Source organism: Bicyclus anynana, chromosome 15 (assembly GCF_947172395.1).
Source record: "Bicyclus anynana chromosome 15, ilBicAnyn1.1, whole genome shotgun sequence".
Lineage (NCBI taxonomy): Eukaryota > Metazoa > Arthropoda > Insecta > Lepidoptera > Nymphalidae > Bicyclus > Bicyclus anynana.
Genome location: NC_069097.1, coordinates 5668109 through 5688666, shown reverse-complemented (window position 1 = coordinate 5688666; position 20558 = coordinate 5668109). Strand labels below are relative to the sequence as shown.

At 37.0% G+C, this 20558-nt stretch overlaps 1 protein-coding gene across 3 annotated transcripts; it reads left to right on the top strand.

Annotated features, from left to right (window-relative positions):
- The first annotated feature begins 7021 nt into the window (after positions 1-7021).
- On the top strand, positions 7022-20213 carry LOC112044702 (splicing factor 3B subunit 3). Of its 3 annotated transcripts, XM_024080624.2 has the most exons (17): positions 7029-7188; positions 7442-7688; positions 8473-8643; positions 9026-9220; positions 9508-9982; positions 10509-10666; positions 10972-11148; positions 11819-12126; positions 12864-13019; positions 13253-13437; positions 13633-13799; positions 14689-14893; positions 15241-15380; positions 16078-16301; positions 16772-17219; positions 17807-18081; positions 20020-20213. In XM_024080624.2, the coding sequence occupies exons 2-17, from the start codon at positions 7463-7465 to the stop codon at positions 20158-20160; spliced, it is 3651 nt and encodes a 1216-aa protein (XP_023936392.1). In that variant the 5' UTR covers positions 7029-7188; positions 7442-7462; the 3' UTR covers positions 20161-20213. The 3 variants fall into 3 exon arrangements, with proteins under 3 accessions (XP_023936393.1, XP_023936394.1, XP_023936392.1); XM_024080625.2 differs by lacking the exons at positions 13633-13799; positions 14689-14893; positions 15241-15380; ... (2 more) ...; positions 17807-18081; positions 20020-20213 and having other exon boundaries at positions 7022-7188; positions 12864-12945; positions 13253-13431; XM_024080626.2 differs by lacking the exons at positions 12864-13019; positions 13253-13437; positions 13633-13799; ... (4 more) ...; positions 17807-18081; positions 20020-20213 and adding an exon at positions 11657-11707 and having other exon boundaries at positions 7023-7188; positions 11819-11956.
- Positions 20214-20558: the final 345 nt, after the last annotated feature.

The window sequence follows — 20558 nt, the reverse complement described above, 5'->3', positions numbered from 1 at the left end:
TCTACTATTAGAAATGTTACGTGCCTAAAAAATTACCGCAAAAATTGCTCCGAATCTAGCTACTCCTCTGAGTGCACATATACACAATTTTGTGTTTATTTATATTATATACTAGCGGACGCCCGCGACTTCGTCCGCCCTTAGACCTCTTTAATCCAGCCCTTACAGTAGCATCGCTGTAAAAATGGAGTAACTTCTCCCGTTTTCCCAACAATTCCCTTCACTGCTCTGCTCCTATTGATCGTAGTGTGTTGAAAAGTATACTATAACGTCCCCAGGAGTATGAAAAATAATTGTACCAGGTTTTGTTAAAATCCGTCGAGTAGTTTTTGTTTCCATAACGAACATACAGACAGACAGACAAAAATTTTACCGATTGCATTTTTGGCATCAGTATCGATCACTAATCACTCCCTGATAGTTATTTTGGAAATATATTTCATGTACACAATTTATCTCTGTACAGATTTATTATAAGTATAAATTATCTATTTTATATAGTTATGTTACATAGATACATACAAGATACGCGCGAAAAACATAACCCTACTTGCAGTCGGATAATTATGTTCGTAAAAGACGTTTATGCGCTAAGGAAATTCTTCTTGCAGGGTAAAAATAATAAATTACAAGCCAACAGCTAGTGCCAGTACAGCCATCCTTAATACTTACTAGTACTACCTGAGCTCACGCACTCGCTCGATGTCGTGTTGCTCTTTGCTCCCTATCTCACATAATATCCCGATCATTATTCACGATGTTTCTCCGTGGGCGACCCGCTACGCATTGCAAACTGAGTGTATCTAACTTCTAATATACTACCTCCATTTTGCAAGCTATCGCTACATTTTGAACCATTTACATAAAATGGAATCCTATCATATTTCTCAACTTACACGTATGTAAGGGCGCGGTCATATCTACGGTATTCCTTTTCAAATCATAATAGAATTCGCTTATTTTATGTAGATTTACAAGCACTCAGATTTAGTAAGTGGTCTGTGTACAAGCACTTCTGAAACTTTAGGTTTATAGCGAATTGGTCTATACTAACGGTTCGGAAGGTTATATCGATAAAGACTCTACTAAGAAGAGTCGGCAAGAAAGAAGAAGTATCTTTTTGACTGTATTTATTTTCTTTGTATTTATGCAGGAATGATTATAAAAACATTTTTTTCATTCAAAAGGATTAATTGGTCCTCTATAAAATTAGTAATCGTGACTGAATAACGGATTTGGCGCTGTTTCGAGATCTAGACCAGACATTTTCCTTTTGTCCAAACAAACTAAGCGAATAGTACTTGTAGAGCTTACTGTGCCGTGGGAGACTAACATTCCGAAGGACCACAATATAAAAGTGAATAATATAAAAGTGAATAGTGAAAAATATTATGACCTAACAAATGAACTAACTAAAAATGGCTATGTAGTTAGTGTGAGAGAATTACTAGCAAAATCTCTTTATAACTTGCATAAAGACCTTGGCCTCTCTAGAAGTGCAGCTAGTTCTATACTAGAACGAGTATCCAAAGCTGCTCTAATAGGATCTTACCAAATTTGGCTAGGCAGGGAGAACAACACGAGCAGAGAACGGGGAGTGTTGATCGATCGTCAAGGAATTCTTTAACCCTACATCCTGTAGTCACAAGTTCAGGACTCTGCTCGGAGGTTTTCTCTCTACCATGCGATGGACCCGGCACCCGCACGGTGAATCCATGGAATGTTAAGATATTCGTCTCTCATCCTAATAATATTATAAGTTCAAAAGTCTGTCTGTGTGTATTACCTTTTCACGTCTAAGCCGCTATACCGAATTTCACGGTAACGGAGTACCAGGCGTCCTTAATATTATTTAAAATTTGATGCGATCATTAAATATAATTATATACTAATTATTCTTGAAAGCAAACGTGACGTAGAAGCCATTTATATAGTCATAGGCAGGCCCGTAGGCTGCAAGCTCTGTCCAGCCCACCCGCTAGCGAGTGAGAACTAATTGGCGCTATCAGACAGATGGCAGCCGTGATAAAATTATTGCACCCGCGCTTTAATATCCGGTCGATGTGAAACCTACTGGTTCTACAGTAATATTGTAAAACTGAACATTTTATAGGTATCTATAGAACTACCAAGCCGATTAGAAAAGACGTATTGGTGTAAATAGACAAATTATGTATATTATGTTGATATAAGATGTTTATGCGTTGACGAAATAAAATAAGCTTTATGTGATGATATGTTTTGATAATATATAAAATAAAATATAGTATTTACATACATACTAGAGCAGGCCAGTGACTTTGTCTGTGTGGAGTTCCTGATTATAACACTTATCATTTTTATTACTTTCTGTAATCTAATTTAAGCTTACTGATTCAAGCTTATATTTGAACTACCGCCTGAAAAACATTCGTTATTAATCCCGAGGGAACCATGGAACTTTTCAGGTTAAATAGTAGTCTATGTCTGTATATAATCATACATATAATCTTGTTTTATTAACCAAATCACTTGAGTACTTGCGGGCGTAAAAGAGAAACAAACACACACATAAACTTTCGCCTATACATTAGGTAAATTACTAAAAATCAAGAAACAGAAACAAAGATTTTATAATATCAGATATGTCATTAACACGTCGAAACTGAGGCAACAGGTGGCTAAGTAGGTAATTGTTTTAATTTCAATTAGTCGCAAAGTAAACAACGAATTCATTTACCTATACAATTAAGACCTAGTCTACAATGAGTTGTGTGTTCAGGAAGTGTAAAAACTATATAATATCTACATAAATGCGGTGATTTTGTAGGCAACATCGTTAGTATAAAATATCATTGAACATAACACCAAAATACAAACTGTATTTCAGTCTATCTGTTCTCGCTATGCAGTGCAGGTTTCATTTGTAGATTTACCTGAGTATGGGGCAAATTGATCGGAGGTAAAAAATATTTAATTTCCGAAAAATCAGAATTCCACACGGACAAAGACGCGAGCGTTCTCTAGTATGTTGTAAATTATCATAACACCTGCATTCCAAATCGGATAATAAGAAAAATTATTATAGATTACGTTCTGGATACGTAGTTATGTAAAGCTTAAATGAAGTATTAAACTCACTCAGGGGTCGAGGAGACATAAATTAACATTCAAATATGAATAACCGACATGAAACCCATTTGGATGCATTTGACTTCGGACGCTAAGCCTGAGGTAAAATATTCTGGAAGTAAATTATTCGTGGGATGACCATAAAAATGTTAGGTCTCTTGTAGCTTTCTGCTTAGAACAATTTACATATTAACCAATCACGTAGCTTCTTATTAAAAATAACTATAACTTCATTATGTTAAAAAAAAGGTCTAAAAAGGACTTCTTGTATTGCGCAGCATAATAATTTAGAAACGTCAAAAATATTGCATCCGACTATACACGATTAAGTACCAATGCAACTTGACGGGCTTCTGGTGTTACGAGTATAGTATGGTGAAATTAAATTCTACTATTAGATGATAATAGTGAAGACCGATCGAAGACTTAACGTGTCAGAAGCACGAAGGTTGTGTCAGCACCAACTTATTAGATAACAATACTGTTCTTTAAAACCTGTTTTTGGCGCCACTCTATATAACGCTATTCAACGTAGTTTATATACAGACTAGCGGACCCGGTCAGGCTTCGCTTTGACTTATGTGCACTTCTTCCCTATCCCTACTCTAACCCTACCCCTCCCTACCCCTACTTCTTCCGCTTGACTCTTAAACATTTGTATGAGAAATCCGCTTGACTCTAAAACATTTGTATGGGAAATAGAAAACGGTTGTTTTTATGGTTTTCCCGGCAATTATTCTGATTTTTCTCACCTTTTAAACCTTCTCTATACCTCCACGAACATTTCAAAACCAAGATAAGATAAATCTGTTCAGCCGTTCTCGAGTTTTAGCGAGACTAACGAACAACAATTCATTTTTATATATATAGATTAATGTTTCTCTATAATTCTTCACATATAAAAATGCATATGAAAATGTCACTCAAGGTGGGTAGGTAGTTCCGGCCCTTAACGTGGAGATTTTACCCGTTGCCAAGGTAGCACACGTGCAGGGTCGTCGCCTCGCCCGCTCTGCCTGGCCAACCCATAGAGTTCCTAATAAAAAGGAAATAGAAATGACGTATCTATTTTTTAAGTACCTAATAACTAGGTGACCCGGCAAACCTTGTAAATTATTCACTTAATGGGCAAAGATTTTATACTACTAGACAGGTCACTAGCGCGTTGATACTGAGGCGGACAAAAGTGGCTAATTGTGTTTATTTGGTTTAGGTTCATTGCAAACGAGGAAAGTTATTTAAATAAATAATAACTAAATATTGTCTACAATGTCGAGTTGTGTGTTCAAGAAATGTAAAATTGTGCATCATCATCATCATTACCAACCCATATTCGGGTCACTGCTGAGCTCGAGTCTCTCCCTCTCTCTCTCTCTCTCAGAATGAGACGGGTAAGGCCAATAGTCAATCAGACTGGCCCACTGCGAATTGGCAGACTTCACACACGCAGAGAGTTAAGTAAATTCTCTGGTAGGTATGCAGGTTTCCTCACGATGTTTTTCCTTTGAGATACGTGATATTTAATTTCTTAAAACGCATAAAAAGAAATGACGCACACGGCGAAATGTTTCTGCTACACTGGATATGGTTTCCATATTAGTTTGTAGTGGAATACGCACGCCATTTCTAAAGCCTGATTATTGAGATGTCTATGGCGCTACCGTTGCGCTCAGGGAATCATAAGCGTCAGGTAGTCGCGATTATGCTAAAGCGCTTAAGCTCCACGGAGTTATACTTCTTGTAAAGATTTACTAACTGTGGTGTTAATATAATGTATGCCAGACATTATTATAATTTATTAAATCACATACCTAACCTAATTCAAAATTCGAGGCATGAGAGCCCAGTGGAAATGACGTCTGCCTTCGATTCGCAGGGCGTAGGTTCGAATCAGGTCCGGGATATGTACCTCCAACTTTCCCGTATCCCAAAATAGTGAAGGAAAAAGCATCATGAAGAAACCTGCATATAGAGTTTTCTTAATTATCTTCGTGTGTGAAGTCTGCCAACAGGCATTGGGTAGCGTGGTGGACTATTAGCCCAACCCCTCTCATTCTGAGAAGAGACTCGTGCTCAGCAGTGAATCGACTATACGTTGATAATGATGATGATGAATTCAACATTCATATATTACAAGCACTAGTGACTACGACTATAGTATAATGAATTAATAAGAAATGCCGACATACTTAAAAATTGTTTATTTTAAAAAGCCAAACATTTTTATAGTTTCATCATCATCATCATCATCATCATTAACAGCCGATGCACGTCCACTGCTGGACGAGATAAAATAAATAAATAAATATACTTAAACAATACACATCACTATCTACATAGATACTACAGTCAAGCGTTAATTTAAAAACATTGGTAAGGGGCCGTTCGAATATTACGTAAGCAGAAGCATTACAATTATCCCCTCCCCATCCCACTTGTCAGCAAAAGTCAGCAGAACTCTTATTCCCCCTCACATGCTTACGTGAACTTATTAATAATTTTACTTACTTATGCATTTTTTTATTTGCGTCAATCTCAAAAAATGCGTTTCGTTTTCAGACAGTGTGTGTGCTGACGTAATCATCATCTCCCCCCCCAACATGTGATCAAAATTAAGCAAAGCAAGGACCCCTCGCCCCCTAACGTACTTACGTAATACTTGCACGTTAAGTACATATTAAGTAGGTAGGTGTATACCAACATGAAAGAATAAACTCAAACAGTGGTAAAAAGAAACTCAAATAGGGACATTCGTGTTGTTGACTGATGATCCAATAAAGAACGCGGCGTCTCAAAGTGAAATGGGACCAAATACTCAGGTGCGGCCACGATCCGATACATTGTGACGCGACGCGCCGAGCGCCGAGCCCGCAGTCACAAAATAGAATTAAAACGACCACAATGCAACGCAGCGGCCCTTACAATACAGACAACGAAACTAAATCCCACCGAAACGCTTCAGGTGTTCGGTCGGTTAATGCCAAGGTTGTTCACTGAGAACAAAAAACATTGCAGTAACTATTTATTTATAATGTTTATGTAGGTACTAACCTAACTGGTTTTAAAAATATAAGTATCATGACAATACTTTTTTTGTGTGTCAGATTAAATTGCTAATTAATTTATGTAGTTAAATATCGTCAGTATGAGATCTCACAGTGCATCAATGAATTTTTTTTTATACATGTACCTAAGGATAACTGACATGTTAGCAAAGGGCATTTGAACCCTTCTTTGAACTTCTATGAAGAAAACTGAAACTATATGTTTTCGGCGTTTATAGGTATATATTTATCTTATTTTTTCTGAGTTTCTGTAAAAGACAGGTGATGTAGGATTTAGGTACAGTGGATGAGTCCAAGGTCCTAGTAGTAGTCCAAGGCACGAATAAAAATTTGTTTTTAAACACGCCTTTTTTCATAATTAAATTAGTGTAGATGCCTACCCACCTCCATTTAGGACGATCTCCACTACCATACATCGAAATATACCTACTATACATAAGTACATAACAAAGCCTTGTGTGGGTATGAACTAGGTATGAATGTAGTAATTATAACTAAACGTTATCATGTTTTATTTGGCAGGTAGTTAATATATTAATAATAACAATATTATTAAATCACTAAACGCCACTTTTATTTTTAAATTAGTATGGTTTGAAAAAGGCCGAAACGGCGCATTATTATTGGTTCCGCCATCTATTGGCTACTAATTTAAGTAGTCGGATCTAAATTCTAAAATTATCACTAGATGTCACTGGTGGAGTACTTTTTGCAGAGCCATCTATTGCCTAATAGTTTAAAAGTTAGCGCCATCTATTGATAAATAGCTGATTTAATTTTATTTAATAAGATTTATATATGGCAACACTACACTTATATATACTGACGCTTTGTCAGAAAATCCTCTTTTTTGATTGGTTAGTTCAATTATAACATCCTTGCTATTCGTGAAATGGGTGTTCAAGCGTCTGTGGGAGCAGCGTCCGCCATTTTGCGGCTGTTGAAAGCAGAAGCCGGTGGTGAAATAAAATATCTGGCCGCATTGCGGCAATCGGTTACTTATTCTATGCAAGTAAGTATTCTAATATTTTAATGTACCGAATACTGAATTTTCGTGTGAATATTTTGCACTATATGGTATCTCCTCGGCTAGATTTAAGTGTCAGTCGTGGTCGTATATTTAGTGCTAAAACAAATATGCTCACCCATTCGAATACACAATCCTATTCTGTTTTCGTTAGTTACGAGCCTAACAACCCATACTCGCTTATGATTCTAAAGTTCGCAATATTTTTTAGAGTTTATAAAAGATCGCTTCGTTTCAGAGTGAATAAGGCCGATCCAAGATGTATTTGTATAACCTAACACTGCAAGGGTCTTCGGCCATTACGCACGCCGTCCACGGTAACTTCTCCGGCACAAAGCAACAGGAGATTATAATATCGCGTGGGAAAACGTTGGAAATGCTCAGACCGGATCCTAACACCGGCAAAGTTCATACGCTGATGAAAGTTGAAATATTCGGCGTCATACGTTCAATGATGTCGTTTCGTCTCACCGGCGGCACTAAAGGTAATTGACATTGTCTGCAACCCACGTGGTCATTGACCCCGACTTGATTTAGGTTAGGAAAGTGCTTCGACCCCCCCTTGTGAGTAATTATAACCCTTAATTACTCGCAAAGGGGGTTCGAAAGAAACTCTAAATACATTATTTATTTTATTAACGTAACGTTGGTCAGTGGTTTGCCTATAGGTCATGACTTCATGAGGTGTTGAGTTCAAATTTTTGGTCAGGCTATGAAATATTTAGTTTATTTCTTACAAAAGGTATTACAAAGTCTAACATTAGCACCTCGAGGCCGCCAATAGAATTTGAACAGCATTGTCAGCTTCAAATAAACTTCAAGGAAAGATGCCGAACTGTCTTCATTTATTTCTTCCTCCAATTGCTAAAGCTTTTAATATAAAATAAAGTATTGTAATGAAATTTGTAATATATGGTAAGAAATTTCAAATATTGAATAAATTAATATGTAACAGCTGAAAGTGCTCTTTCAGTGGGCTATTATGAATGATTTTCAATTTAAAAGATGATCCTATCGGAAGGATTTCTTTACTGGATATCGTTCAATTCATTAATTGTGGATATTGCATTGTCTTGCTCCATTGCCTTTTAATAAAGGTATATGGATTAACTAGATGCATAGACTGAATCCAACGCGTCGCTCTTTGCAATTGAAAATAATTGCAGGGATGTTCGTGTTTTTGGTACATTTCAGTATACAAGAAGTTTTCTATAATTTCTACCTTTGCTTAAACTAGATAGAATTGCTTGAACACATTCTTTATTACAGATTACTTGGTAGTTGGATCAGATTCTGGACGTATTGTGATATTGGAGTACATTCAAGCAAAGAATATTCTAGAAAAAGTGCACCAAGAAACATTTGGAAAATCAGGTTGCCGGAGGATAGTACCAGGACAGTATCTAGCTATTGACCCTAAAGGCAGAGCTGTTATGATTGGTAAGAATTTATAGATTTTGTATCCACTTTACTTTTTTATTATTTTAAAAAATGTATGATGAAAAACAATTATAATGATTTTAATTATCTTGTTTGCATCATGGTTATATCAAAAATACATAATACAGCTAATGACATTAAAAATAAGCTCTAAATTCAGCTTATAAAATGAAATTTTAATAATTAAGATTATGTCTATAAAAGAATGCTCAAAGCTCTACACTGCAAATGCATTGAATATATTTCACAGAGACACACTAGAAAGGTCTATGTCCTTTATAGTTGGACATGGACCTTTCTGATGTCCATAGATCCTTTTAATTAGATTAGATATTAGTTACTATGGTCAGCCAGCTTGTTATAACTTATATTATTCTTTTAGGTGCCATTGAGAAACAAAAACTAGTGTACATTCTAAACAGAGATGCAGAAGCCAGATTAACCATTTCCTCCCCACTAGAAGCTCACAAGTCCAACACCTTAGTTTATCACATGGTGGGTGTGGATGTTGGTTTTGAGAACCCCATGTTTGCTTGTTTGGAGATAGATTATGAGGAGGCTGATGCTGATCCTACAGGTAATTTTATTGTCTTGTTATTTACTTGTTTATCTGAAATACAAAATTTGCAACCTAACTTAAATATTTAAAAAATATATAGAAATATCCTATAGGTAATAGATATCTAGATATTTTATTTTCATAAGAAATGCCCTCTTAGGCTGCATTTACTTCAAATGATTATTTTGAGGTCCGTGTTTCTTATTGGCAGTGACGTCAAATCCTCTCTTAAATGATTGCAATACATCATCAATAATTTCACTATGTATAATGTTCAGAAATGTAATATTGATAATTCATTGTAGGTGAAGCTGCTCAAAAGACACAACAGACATTAACTTTTTATGAATTAGATTTGGGTCTCAACCATGTTGTTAGAAAGTATTCTGAACCACTGGAGGAACATGCCAACTTCCTTATAACAGTCCCTGGTGGTAACGACGGGCCCTCAGGTGTACTTATCTGCTCGGAAAACTATCTCACATACAAAAATTTGGGAGACCAGCATGACATTAGATGCCCCATACCCAGGCGACGCAATGATTTAGATGATCCTGAGAGAGGAATGATCTTTGTCTGTTCTGCGACACACAAAACAAAATCAATGTACTTCTTCCTAGCACAAACAGAACAGGGAGACATATTCAAGATAACAATTGAGACTGACGAAGACATGGTCACGGAAATTAAGCTCAAATACTTTGACACTGTACCAGTTGCAACAGCCATGTGTGTTTTGAAAACTGGCTTTTTATTTGTAGCTTGTGAATTTGGCAACCAGTAAGTAATATATTTAGTTAAAATATTTTGGTAGTCTCAACCTCAATAAATGAAATATCTGCATGTAAGCCTTGTGTGACTGACTTATTCTGTTGGTTGCACTACTATATCTCATGCTAGAAAAGTCATCTCTGAACCAAGGTCCTCCCTTAATTATGGGGTGAGTGCACACTGATATGAGATGAACAAGCTTATCTCTAACATGTTAATATTATTCCTTACCACTACTCTACTCCCATCCTATATCTACCCAACTGAGACCACATTGTCCCTTAATATCAGGTGTGATGTCAGTTAAGGGCCAATGTGTTATTGTATAAATATAAAGTAAAAAGTACACTGTGCTGACTTTAAATCAGATCATTTTTCTAAATGATCTTACATAACCAAATTTTTATAACAGCTGTTTTAGGGGAAAATTGTATGTGATGATTATTAATAAAATTCAAACAAAAATTTGATTATTTCCAACCTCCAGTGTCTACTTTGATATGTATTTTTATTAAACCTAGAATGGTTATTGCAGTTACCTGTACCAGATAGCTCACTTGGGTGATGAGGATGACGAACCAGAGTTTAGCTCGGCCATGCCACTGGAAGAGGGTGACACATTCTTCTTTGCTCCACGCCCACTGAGGAATTTGGTGCTAGTTGATGAGTTGGATTCACTTTCACCCATATTAGGTAACAATATGACTTTTAGTGTGGGATACATTGAGAACCAACTAATTTATTATTTTTCATTATAGTGAAATAAGAGTGTGTTTAAAAAAACATTTGCAAAAATGATCTTGCTTTTTCATTAAATACAATAAAAAAAATATATATACAATACAAAAACTCGGAAACTCCAATGATGTGAAACTTTTTCGCTCCGTGTTTCATCTGAAATACTTTGACGATTCATTAACCAGATCTGAGAAAATATTTTGAAAATAATTATCATTGTTTACTTACTTCATTGAATAAATACCAGGTTATTATTCCAGCTTGCCATGTAGCTGATCTAACTGGTGAAGACACACCGCAAGTATACCTAGCCTGTGGTAGAGGACCTAGGTCATCATTGAGGGCATTAAGACATGGTCTGGAAGTGGCTGAAATGGCAGTCTCAGAACTGCCAGGCTCCCCTAATGCTGTGTGGACTGTGAGAAGACATAAAGATGGTGAGTTTATATGATTTGTATAAAGGAATGATTATTTTCATAATATGGTTATGAATTTACATGATATGACTTACAATAGGGTTGTTAAATGTCTAGAATAGATACAATGTAGGTACTTATAGGGATATAAGATCAAATCAATCAATATTTCTTTGTAAGATAAACATATCTTACAAAGAAATATTGATTGATTTAATTTAAAATAACAATTTAGCACATATTTATAACTACAAATAAATATGCTATAAGTCACTCTTTGCAATTATAAACAGTAAAATGTATAACATTTTAAAAAGTAGTTGAATCACTAACTGTACTAGGAATGAAAACTCAAAAACAGTACGTAGGGAATAATTGGGAGCTTAATGATTATAAAATATTTGGTCCGTGTTACTGATATACTGTGACGCTACAATAACCACCTATGAACGCTCCTTCTTTATCAACAAGTTACTAATAAAACCCTGGTTGTTTGTCATACATAAACACCAGTGGTTTTTCGTTTCAGAATCCTCTTTCGGGCGATGAACCAATACAGAAGGTCTTCAATGATCCACAGGTAGGCATCAGAGTACTGTTTGACTGGACGCTGCCATCATAAGAAGAATCGTATATCAGAACTTTAACCTAGTGTGACAAATACTATGTGTGTGTTTTCTCTTGGTTGCAGACGACTTTGACTCTTACATCATAGTGTCGTTCGTAAACGCCACCCTTGTGCTCTCTATCGGTGAGACTGTAGAGGAAGTCACGGATTCTGGTTTCTTGGGAACCACACCTACTTTGAGTTGTCATGCGCTCGGCAGTGATGCTCTTGTCCAAGTATACCCTGACGGTATCAGGCACATTCGCGCCGACAAAAGGGTGAATGAATGGAAGGCTCCTGGTAAAAAGTCCATAGTGAAATGTGCTGTGAACCAAAGACAAGTTGTAATTGCACTCACTGGTGGTGAACTGGTTTACTTTGAGATGGATCCTGTAAGTATTTAACATATATATCTCTAATAAACTAATAGATATCCCACCTAAAGACTGTCTTACATTTGCCTATGAACTTGGTATTTTTATTATTTCTAAAACATGGCAGGGGGGAGAATTTTAGTAATATTCTTGTGATTAATCTAAAAACAATTTTCAGGTTCATTGTGAATGTAAACCATGCAAACCCATTTAAACATACAATTTCATCAATATTGATCCAGCTCTTATGAAATAATGTGCTTATACAAACATTAAACAATTAAATTTCATCATGTGTGCAATTTTACATTTTGTTTAATTCACATACTGCCATTTAAAATAGTAATGGTTTTAAAGCATTTTAATATTTAATAACCGACGTGTTTGTGAGAAGTAGCTTTCGGGCAGCTTCTTGCGAGAGTGGTGTGTAGCTGCCCCATGCAGTGATGAGCCCACAACGTCGCAGATCATGTTGTGCTCCCACTTGTGGTTGAGTACAGCACTTGGCATATTCCATAGCCAAACTGGAGTCATTCAGACTATGAAGGTGGCAAAACCATGCCATGGACAAACTTAATTGATTCTCATCTTCTGACTATACTATTAGTAAATTATGATTGTTATTAATTTTGTTAGAACACCTGTTGTCTATTATCCAAATAATTTTTACATTGATTACTAGAGAAGTTGAGAACCAATTTTTTTTCTTATAAAATTGATAAAGAAGTTATTTCTCACATAGCAAGTTATTTCAGACTGGCCAATTGAACGAGTACACTGAACGGAAGAAACTGTCATCAGATGTGTCGTGCATGGCGTTGGGATCTGTAGCGACTGGTGAGCAGAGAGCGTGGTTTTTAGCCGTCGGCCTTGTTGATAACACTGTTCGAATCATTTCACTGGACCCAGCAGTGAGTAAAATAAGTACTAACACCAAAAAAAATGCTTTTTATACTTATAATATAAATACAAAGATAAATTTATACATTTTTTTATATTTTAAATGATGATACAAGGACACCACTGAATTATTGTGATTACAACAACCTAAAATGCGTTATTCTCAAACATCTGATAATAAAATTTGTTCTGTTATTATGAATGACTTGGTATAAATATTTCTAATAATTACAATTCTTTCTAGGATTGCTTAGCGCCACGATCTATGCAAGCATTACCTGCAAGTCCTGAATCACTATGTATAGTTGATCAGCCATTTGAATCTGGTGCCAAGTCTGCTTTACATTTGAATATAGGGCTTAATAATGGAGTACTTTTGAGAACCACCCTGGATTCTGTTAGTGGAGATTTAGCAGACACAAGGACAAGGTACGTTTGTCTTTTTGTACAAATACCTCTAAGAATCTTATAAGTATTCCCAAACTTCTATGATGTAAAACTTTTCGCTCCGTGTTTCATCTGAACTACATTGACGATTCATTAACCAGATCTGAGAATTTATTTATATACCTATTTGACACATATCTTATTTCTATGCATACTATCAAATAAATCTTATTACAGATATTTGGGATCACGTCCAGTCAAACTTTTCAAAGTGAGAGTGCAATCGGCGGAAGCAGTATTAGCTGTGTCGTCTAGAACATGGCTGGGGTACCAATATCAGAATAGGTTTCATCTCACCCCACTGTCATATGAATGCTTGGAATATGCAGCAGGTTTCAGCTCTGGTAAGTGTATATGAAGCATGGCCAATTTTCTATATACAGTCGTTATTTTCGAGTCAAGTAAATTTCATTTTTATATATGTATTTAGATATTTAGATAACTAGATAATTATATACATATATAAAAATGAAATTTCACTTAACACGAAATCTCGAAAACCGCTTGATGTAGAAAGATGAAATTTGGCAGGGAAATAGTTTATTGTTAGCAGACAACCAGTAAAACGGATTTTCCGATAGGGCCGAATTATTACGCACAACGGCCAACCCCTAGTGACCAGATGACCAGGAAAAGGCGCAGAAAAGTAGAAGGCCGAATTATGGAGGTTTAAGGACGAACGAAATCGCGGGGTCTGATAGTTTATAAAAGTTCTATTTATGAATTGATTAACTTTTGTCTTTAATTTTATTCAAGGTTTCAAAAATCACAACTTCCAATTCTATTGATATACATATTAATAAGACAAAGTAATTACATGTTAGCTTTGTCTTTAACCCCGACGTCCTAACAAAGCGTGGCTTTCGGGCTGTGCTTTGTTAAATGTGTGGTGTAGCTGTCTCATACAGTGATGGGCCCACAACGTCGCAGATCATGTCTAACTCCCACTTGTGGTGAGTGCGACACTCGGCATATTCCATAGCCAAACTGGAGCCTATAAAGCGGTGAAGGTGGCAAAACCATGCTGTGGACAAACCTTCATAAAACAGTGAAAAGATTTTTTAGTCTGGATTGTCTCTGAAACCACTGTAAACTACCTTAGAAAAGAACATAAAATAACTTTTGTCCCAAAAATAGTTTGTAGTACAAAATATTTGTTTGAATTACCCCCTGAAATATATATATAACTAATTAAAAACAGTTTTTTTATTTAATAAATCATTTGAATTTCAGAACAGTGCACAGAAGGTATTGTAGCGATCTCATCAAACACCTTAAGGATTTTGGCCCTAGAAAAACTCGGCGCCGTATTCAATCAAACATACCAGCCGTTAGAGTATACACCACGAAAATTCATCATAAACTCTGAAAACAATCAAATAATTATATTAGAAACAGACCACAACTCCTACACTGAAGAAATGAAGAAGCAAAGGAGGTAAACTAAAATCCTTACTCTATAGCTTGGCAACTTCGTTCGTAACACTCCTGATGTTGCGCGCGGGGCGGGGGCCGTGTAGCGATGAAAGAAAACCCCATGACTGATGCACGTCACTTCCCCGCACGCACGATTTCACACCTGCCCGTCGCCCGCATATCATGGGAGTGTTATCAACGAACATTTGCAAGACTAACATTATTATTTTATTACACCTTAATGATGACAAAAATACACGAAAAACTGAATATATGTTGTCGATTACCCTGCAGTCCTGATCAAGCTTACAATTCTTAGACATGTTTTTAGTATTTATTTGTATTTACAACTTGATTTAATTTTTGTAGAGTACAAATGGCCCAGGAAATGCGAGAAGCGGCCGCTGGCGGTGCCCCAGAAGAGCAACAGCTTGCAAACGAAATGGCTGATGCATTCCTATCTGATGTTTTACCAGAAAACGTTTTTTCGTCGCCCAAAGCCGGCGCAGGTATGTTACATATTTTTTTTTATTATTTACAAGTTAGCTTTTGAGTACAATCTCACCTGATAGTAAGTGATCATGCAATCTAAGATGGGAAGCGGGCTAACTTGTTAGGAGGAGGATGAAAATCCACACCCCTTTCGGTTTCTACGTGACATTGTACCTGGTTGACTTGGTTATCTTTAAACATTTAATTGGCCACATTCTCTGGGCAAGAGCAGAGCGTGCCTCTGAGCAGTCTGTCTCTAATCGGGTGTGGCCAGATTAATTCCTAGCGTTAATCCCAGACTGCTTTGTATAAGTTGTTTGATTCAAGCTCAGGAAACATTATATTTATTAAAAAGTATAAAGTACTATTGTTCTTTGAGAAAAACAAATATAATGATCCACAAGTAGTCTCTAATGATTACATTAAAAACTGCTTACTGGAGAATGTCTCCAGTGTGTAGTTTTTTATAAAATTTACCACTTCTTTTTATGAAATTGTTCACTCCAAATTTTTATGGAATGTTTGTGCTGCAAAAAAGGGATAATTTCAAGCCCTGTAGGCCTATATAGTTATGCTTTCAATTTTGAGCCTTAGTCTGGGCCTTAGCCCACAGCAATACTGCTGGGTGGTATTACTTCCCAGAGTTCTACAACTACTAAAAAGCACTGTATATCGGGAAATTTATAATAGCTAATCTGAATTTGTCATTACCAGGTATGTGGGCATCCCAAATCCGCGTGGTGGACATGAGCACAGGCGGCAGTCCCAGCACGGTGGCGAAGCTGCCGCTGGAGCAGAACGAGGCGGCGGTGTCGCTGTGCGCGCTGCGCTGGGCGGCGCACGCCGAGCACGCCATGCTGCACCTGGTGGTCGGCGTGGCCAAGGACTGCATACTGTCGCCGCGCTCGTGCACCGAGGGCAGCTTGCATGTCTACAAGGTGAATCTTTTATTTCAACCATCACATTGATAAGTTATCATGGAAATGCTAACGTGTTACTTGCTGACCATAGAGCTATAAGGTTGTGAGTCAGATCTGTCCTGCAAAACAGCTGGCAAAAGATATTGTACACTGCAGAATAAATCTTCTTGTTCATCTGTCCTAACTTCATTTATATGTCCTTTACACTGCCAAAACACGCATTGATCGAAGATGATTGTCTAGGGAATTTTGAAAAGACACCATTATGTACGAAAAATGATTCAAACATCTATACTAATATTTGTATATTATATACAAATAAACTCACTACTACTGGTCCAATTTAAAAATTATTTTACCAAAAAGCAGCATCAGGGTTTAACATTGGATGAGGGAACAGTAAAACAGAGGTTTGGCTAATATTGAACAAAAGCAGGTGTAACTTTGTTTGTTCATAAACAATAAAATAATTTTGAAATTCTTTACAGGTATATAATACTGGTAAATTAGAATTGGTCCACAAAACTCCAGTAGATGAATACCCTGGAGCGTTAGCTGCGTTCAATGGAAAACTATTAGTCGGCGTTGGCCGAATGCTAAGACTGTATGACATTGGCAGAAGAAAATTGCTTCGCAAATGCGAAAACAGACACATTCCAAACCTCATAGGAGATATTAAAACAATTAGACAAAGAATTTACGTAGCAGATGTCCAGGATTCAATATTCTGCGTTAAATACAAGAAGAGGGAGAACCAGCTGATAATATTTGCAGATGACACAAACCCTAGGTGGATAACAAATACCTGTATCCTAGATTATGATACAATAGCAGTTTCAGACAAGTTTGGCAATATTGCCATCATGAGGTTGCCACAGTCAGTCACTGACGATGTGGATGAAGACCCTACAGGGAATAAAGCTTTGTGGGACAGAGGTTAGTAAGTTTGAACACTCATGATTAGTAACTATGATAGTACAATATAAATATTAAGTTACAGTAATATTTTATTTAAATGCAGCTGCATGCAGAAATAAGTACTTTGTCATTTAGTAATCTACTTAATATAAAACCTATAAAAGACAAATCTAGAAGGCGACGCGAATACAAAAATCGAGAAGGCCCAACGCCATCTTTAGTATTATTTACCAAGTTACGTTATTTATTTTATTTCTTTTATTAGGGTTGTAAAAAAAATATCTGTTAAATGTGGAACCATTCTGAGTTGCTTGCTTAACATTAGTTGAGATTGCAGTCATTAATTGGACTAAATTTTTAAAATATTTAATGTTGTCATAACTTGTATATGTAATTTCCATTGATGGATCAATGGCATATACCAAAATATTTGTTGTAACTTAATGGTTTTATTGTATTTCTATAATGATGAAACATTTAGTAACACACACACATGCTAGACTAATGAAAATTAATGATTAGTTTATAAATCTGATACTTCTTAATATACCTATACTTTGTTATCGCAAAAATAACATTTCACTTCACCAAGAAATTGTTTTTAGGCCTTCTCAATGGAGCGTCCCAGAAGGGCGATATTGTAGTCAACTTCCACGTGGGCGAAACTGTGACGTCATTGCAAAGAGCTACATTGATCCCTGGTGGGTCAGAAGCCCTTCTCTACGCGACTATCAGTGGCTCGCTCGGCGTACTTCTGCCGTTCACTTCTAGAGAAGACCATGACTTTTTCCAGCATTTGGAGATGCATATGAGAAGTGAAAACTCGCCGTTGTGTGGACGTGATCACTTGTCCTATAGAAGTTATTATTATCCAGTAAAAGTAAGTATATTAAAAATCATGTAACTGTCATTTTATATATGTTTAATCATATTTTTTTTGTGCATATTATATCACATCTTGAAAGATTGTCTTTTAGTTGAGCTAATTTAAACCATACAGTCTAATATAGTTATTTAAAACAATTTTTTCAAAAATCCATACATCCATACAAATATGAATACGAAAGTAAATGTGTCTGTGAATACCAAAGTTAATGTGTCAGATTTACTTTCGTATTCATCGTCATCATTACGATTTAGATGAAATTGGACCTTCGATCAGAACATGGGCTACTTTTTATCCCAAAAAAATATTCATGGGTCCAGGGCGAAACAGAAGAGTCGCGGGCGTCCGCTAATAAAGTAGTAACTAAAGTAATGATATAAATATGAGTAGAGCTTTGTTATCTTGTATCTTTGTTACTATGTACCTTACAAAAAATCACTCTTGTAACTTGGTGATCTTTTATCTGTTTTGTTTTAGAGTATTAATTACTCTAGTTTACAGTATTCAAGTAATACTGTGTTTAGTAAGAAAATCATATTATTCCAAAGTTCTAGTCAACAGCTGTCTCTCGTGAGTCACCTGTGTTACGATTTTGGTAGAGTGAGCGGCGACTCCCCGCGGCAGCGTGCGCGGCGTGCTGTCGCGCGCGCCGCCCGGCCTCGCCGCGCGTTCCCGAGAGTCGGCCGCGCCTTGCGCTGCTGTAGTAGCTGGAACGAACAAACCTTGATAATAAATTAATATCAGCCTATTTAGACATGACGACCGACAATGCTTCCCGGGCAACACAATCACAAGCAACACAGCGTCTTCTAACGTCACCCGGACGTGGGTTATCTATCCTCACGATCTTGGGGGCGTCCGGACTGATTCACTCAGGTCACGGTTACCCCCTCCCTAATGGCCCTCTAAGCCGAGGTCCGAGTCTCATAGGAGACGCCCTTAGAGAGTCGTTCCGTCCTCTAGCTTTATTTCAGCCTTCGGGTCTCATCAGGCGATGCTTTTGCGCTCGCCCAAACCCCCCGGTGACGCCGTAGTAGTCACCTAGGAGCCATCGGCATTTACTCAACACGAAAAAAAAACAAACCTTGATAATAAATGATTATCAGCCTATTTGATTAAGCTAAACCGGGATTCGAACCCAGGTCTTGACAATATGGGAGTTCTTTTATATATCTTTACCAGTAGACGCCGCGCGGTTTCACCCATATGGTTCCCGTTCTCGTAGGAATACGGAGATAAAATGTAGTCTATAATCACTCTGGGATAGTGGAGCTTTCCAAAAGTGAAAGATTTTTCAAATCAGTTCAGTAGTTTCAGAGCCTATTGCAAACAAACGAACAATGAATCAATAAAATCTTTCCGCCCCACGGCTATTTTCGCGCAGATCCCGTTTTTGTGGAAATATTTTCATCCAGATGCAAGCTGTCCTGTAATTCCAGTAATTCGTCAACGACATACTTAGTGAAGAGATAGACATTGTCCACCAGTAGCGCGGAGTTGGAAGTCGTCCCAACGCAATGACAGACTGCGATATTTTCTATTTCGTCACTATTGGTCGACAATTTGTCTTTTTCTCGTTTCGAGATATGTCTTCGAGCAAGACCTTGCTGGTGTTAACGGTGTGACTAACATCTTAGCATTAACCTGCTTTCATCTTAGATTGCATCCATTATTTACCATCAGGTGAAATTGTAGTCAAGGTCCTAACTTGTAAAGAAATAACACAACTTTGTTTAAACATTTTGTCGTTAAAATTGAAGATGATTCACAGGACGCACCAAATGACCGCCGACTCATAATGAGGATCCCACCTCCACAAGACAAAGACACTCGCAACATATTTGTTTATAGTCTTAGGACTGATCGCAGATTGGCCGTACAAGAAAAAAAATATTGAAGGTGCACTCGTAACATATGGTTTGTTTGTTTCAGAACGTGATTGATGGGGATCTCTGTGAACAGTTTAACTCCCTGGAGCCGGCCAAACAGAAGGCTATCGCCGGCGACTTGGAACGAGTGCCAGCTGAGGTGTCCAAGAAACTTGAAGATATTAGGACAAGATACGCTTTCTAAGTTCTAGTTTATTTACCACTTACATAATAAGAAAATAAAAGAATTTGCTAACATTTATTGTTTTTATTTCCAACACTGCTGAAATACCTAGTATAAATGGGAAACTGAAATTTTTTGTGCTAAGGGTGCTTTTCCACCAGAGATGTACGCTACGTTGCTATGGATGCGTTTGATATCCACCAATCATATTTATTGGTGCACATAGCTTAGCACTGGTGGTAACGCATTCAACTATCGCTATCAACCCATATTCGGCTCACTGCTAAGTTAGAGTCTGCTCAGAATCAGAGGGGTTAGGCCAATAGTATACCACGTTGGCCCATTGCCGATTGGCAGGACTTCACACACGCAGAGAATTAAGAAAATTCTCTGGTATGTAGGTTTCCTCACGATGTTTT

Coding starts and splice junctions, on each gene's coding strand:
- LOC112044702 (XM_024080624.2), top strand. CDS start 7,463: ATGTATTTGTATAACCTAACACTGCAAGGGTCTTCGGCCATTACGCAC. Junction 13,020..13,252: donor TCATTTCACTGGACCCAGCA/GTGAGTAAAATA, acceptor AATTCTTTCTAG/GATTGCTTAGCGCCACGATC. Junction 14,894..15,240: donor GAAATGAAGAAGCAAAGGAG/GTAAACTAAAAT, acceptor TAATTTTTGTAG/AGTACAAATGGCCCAGGAAA.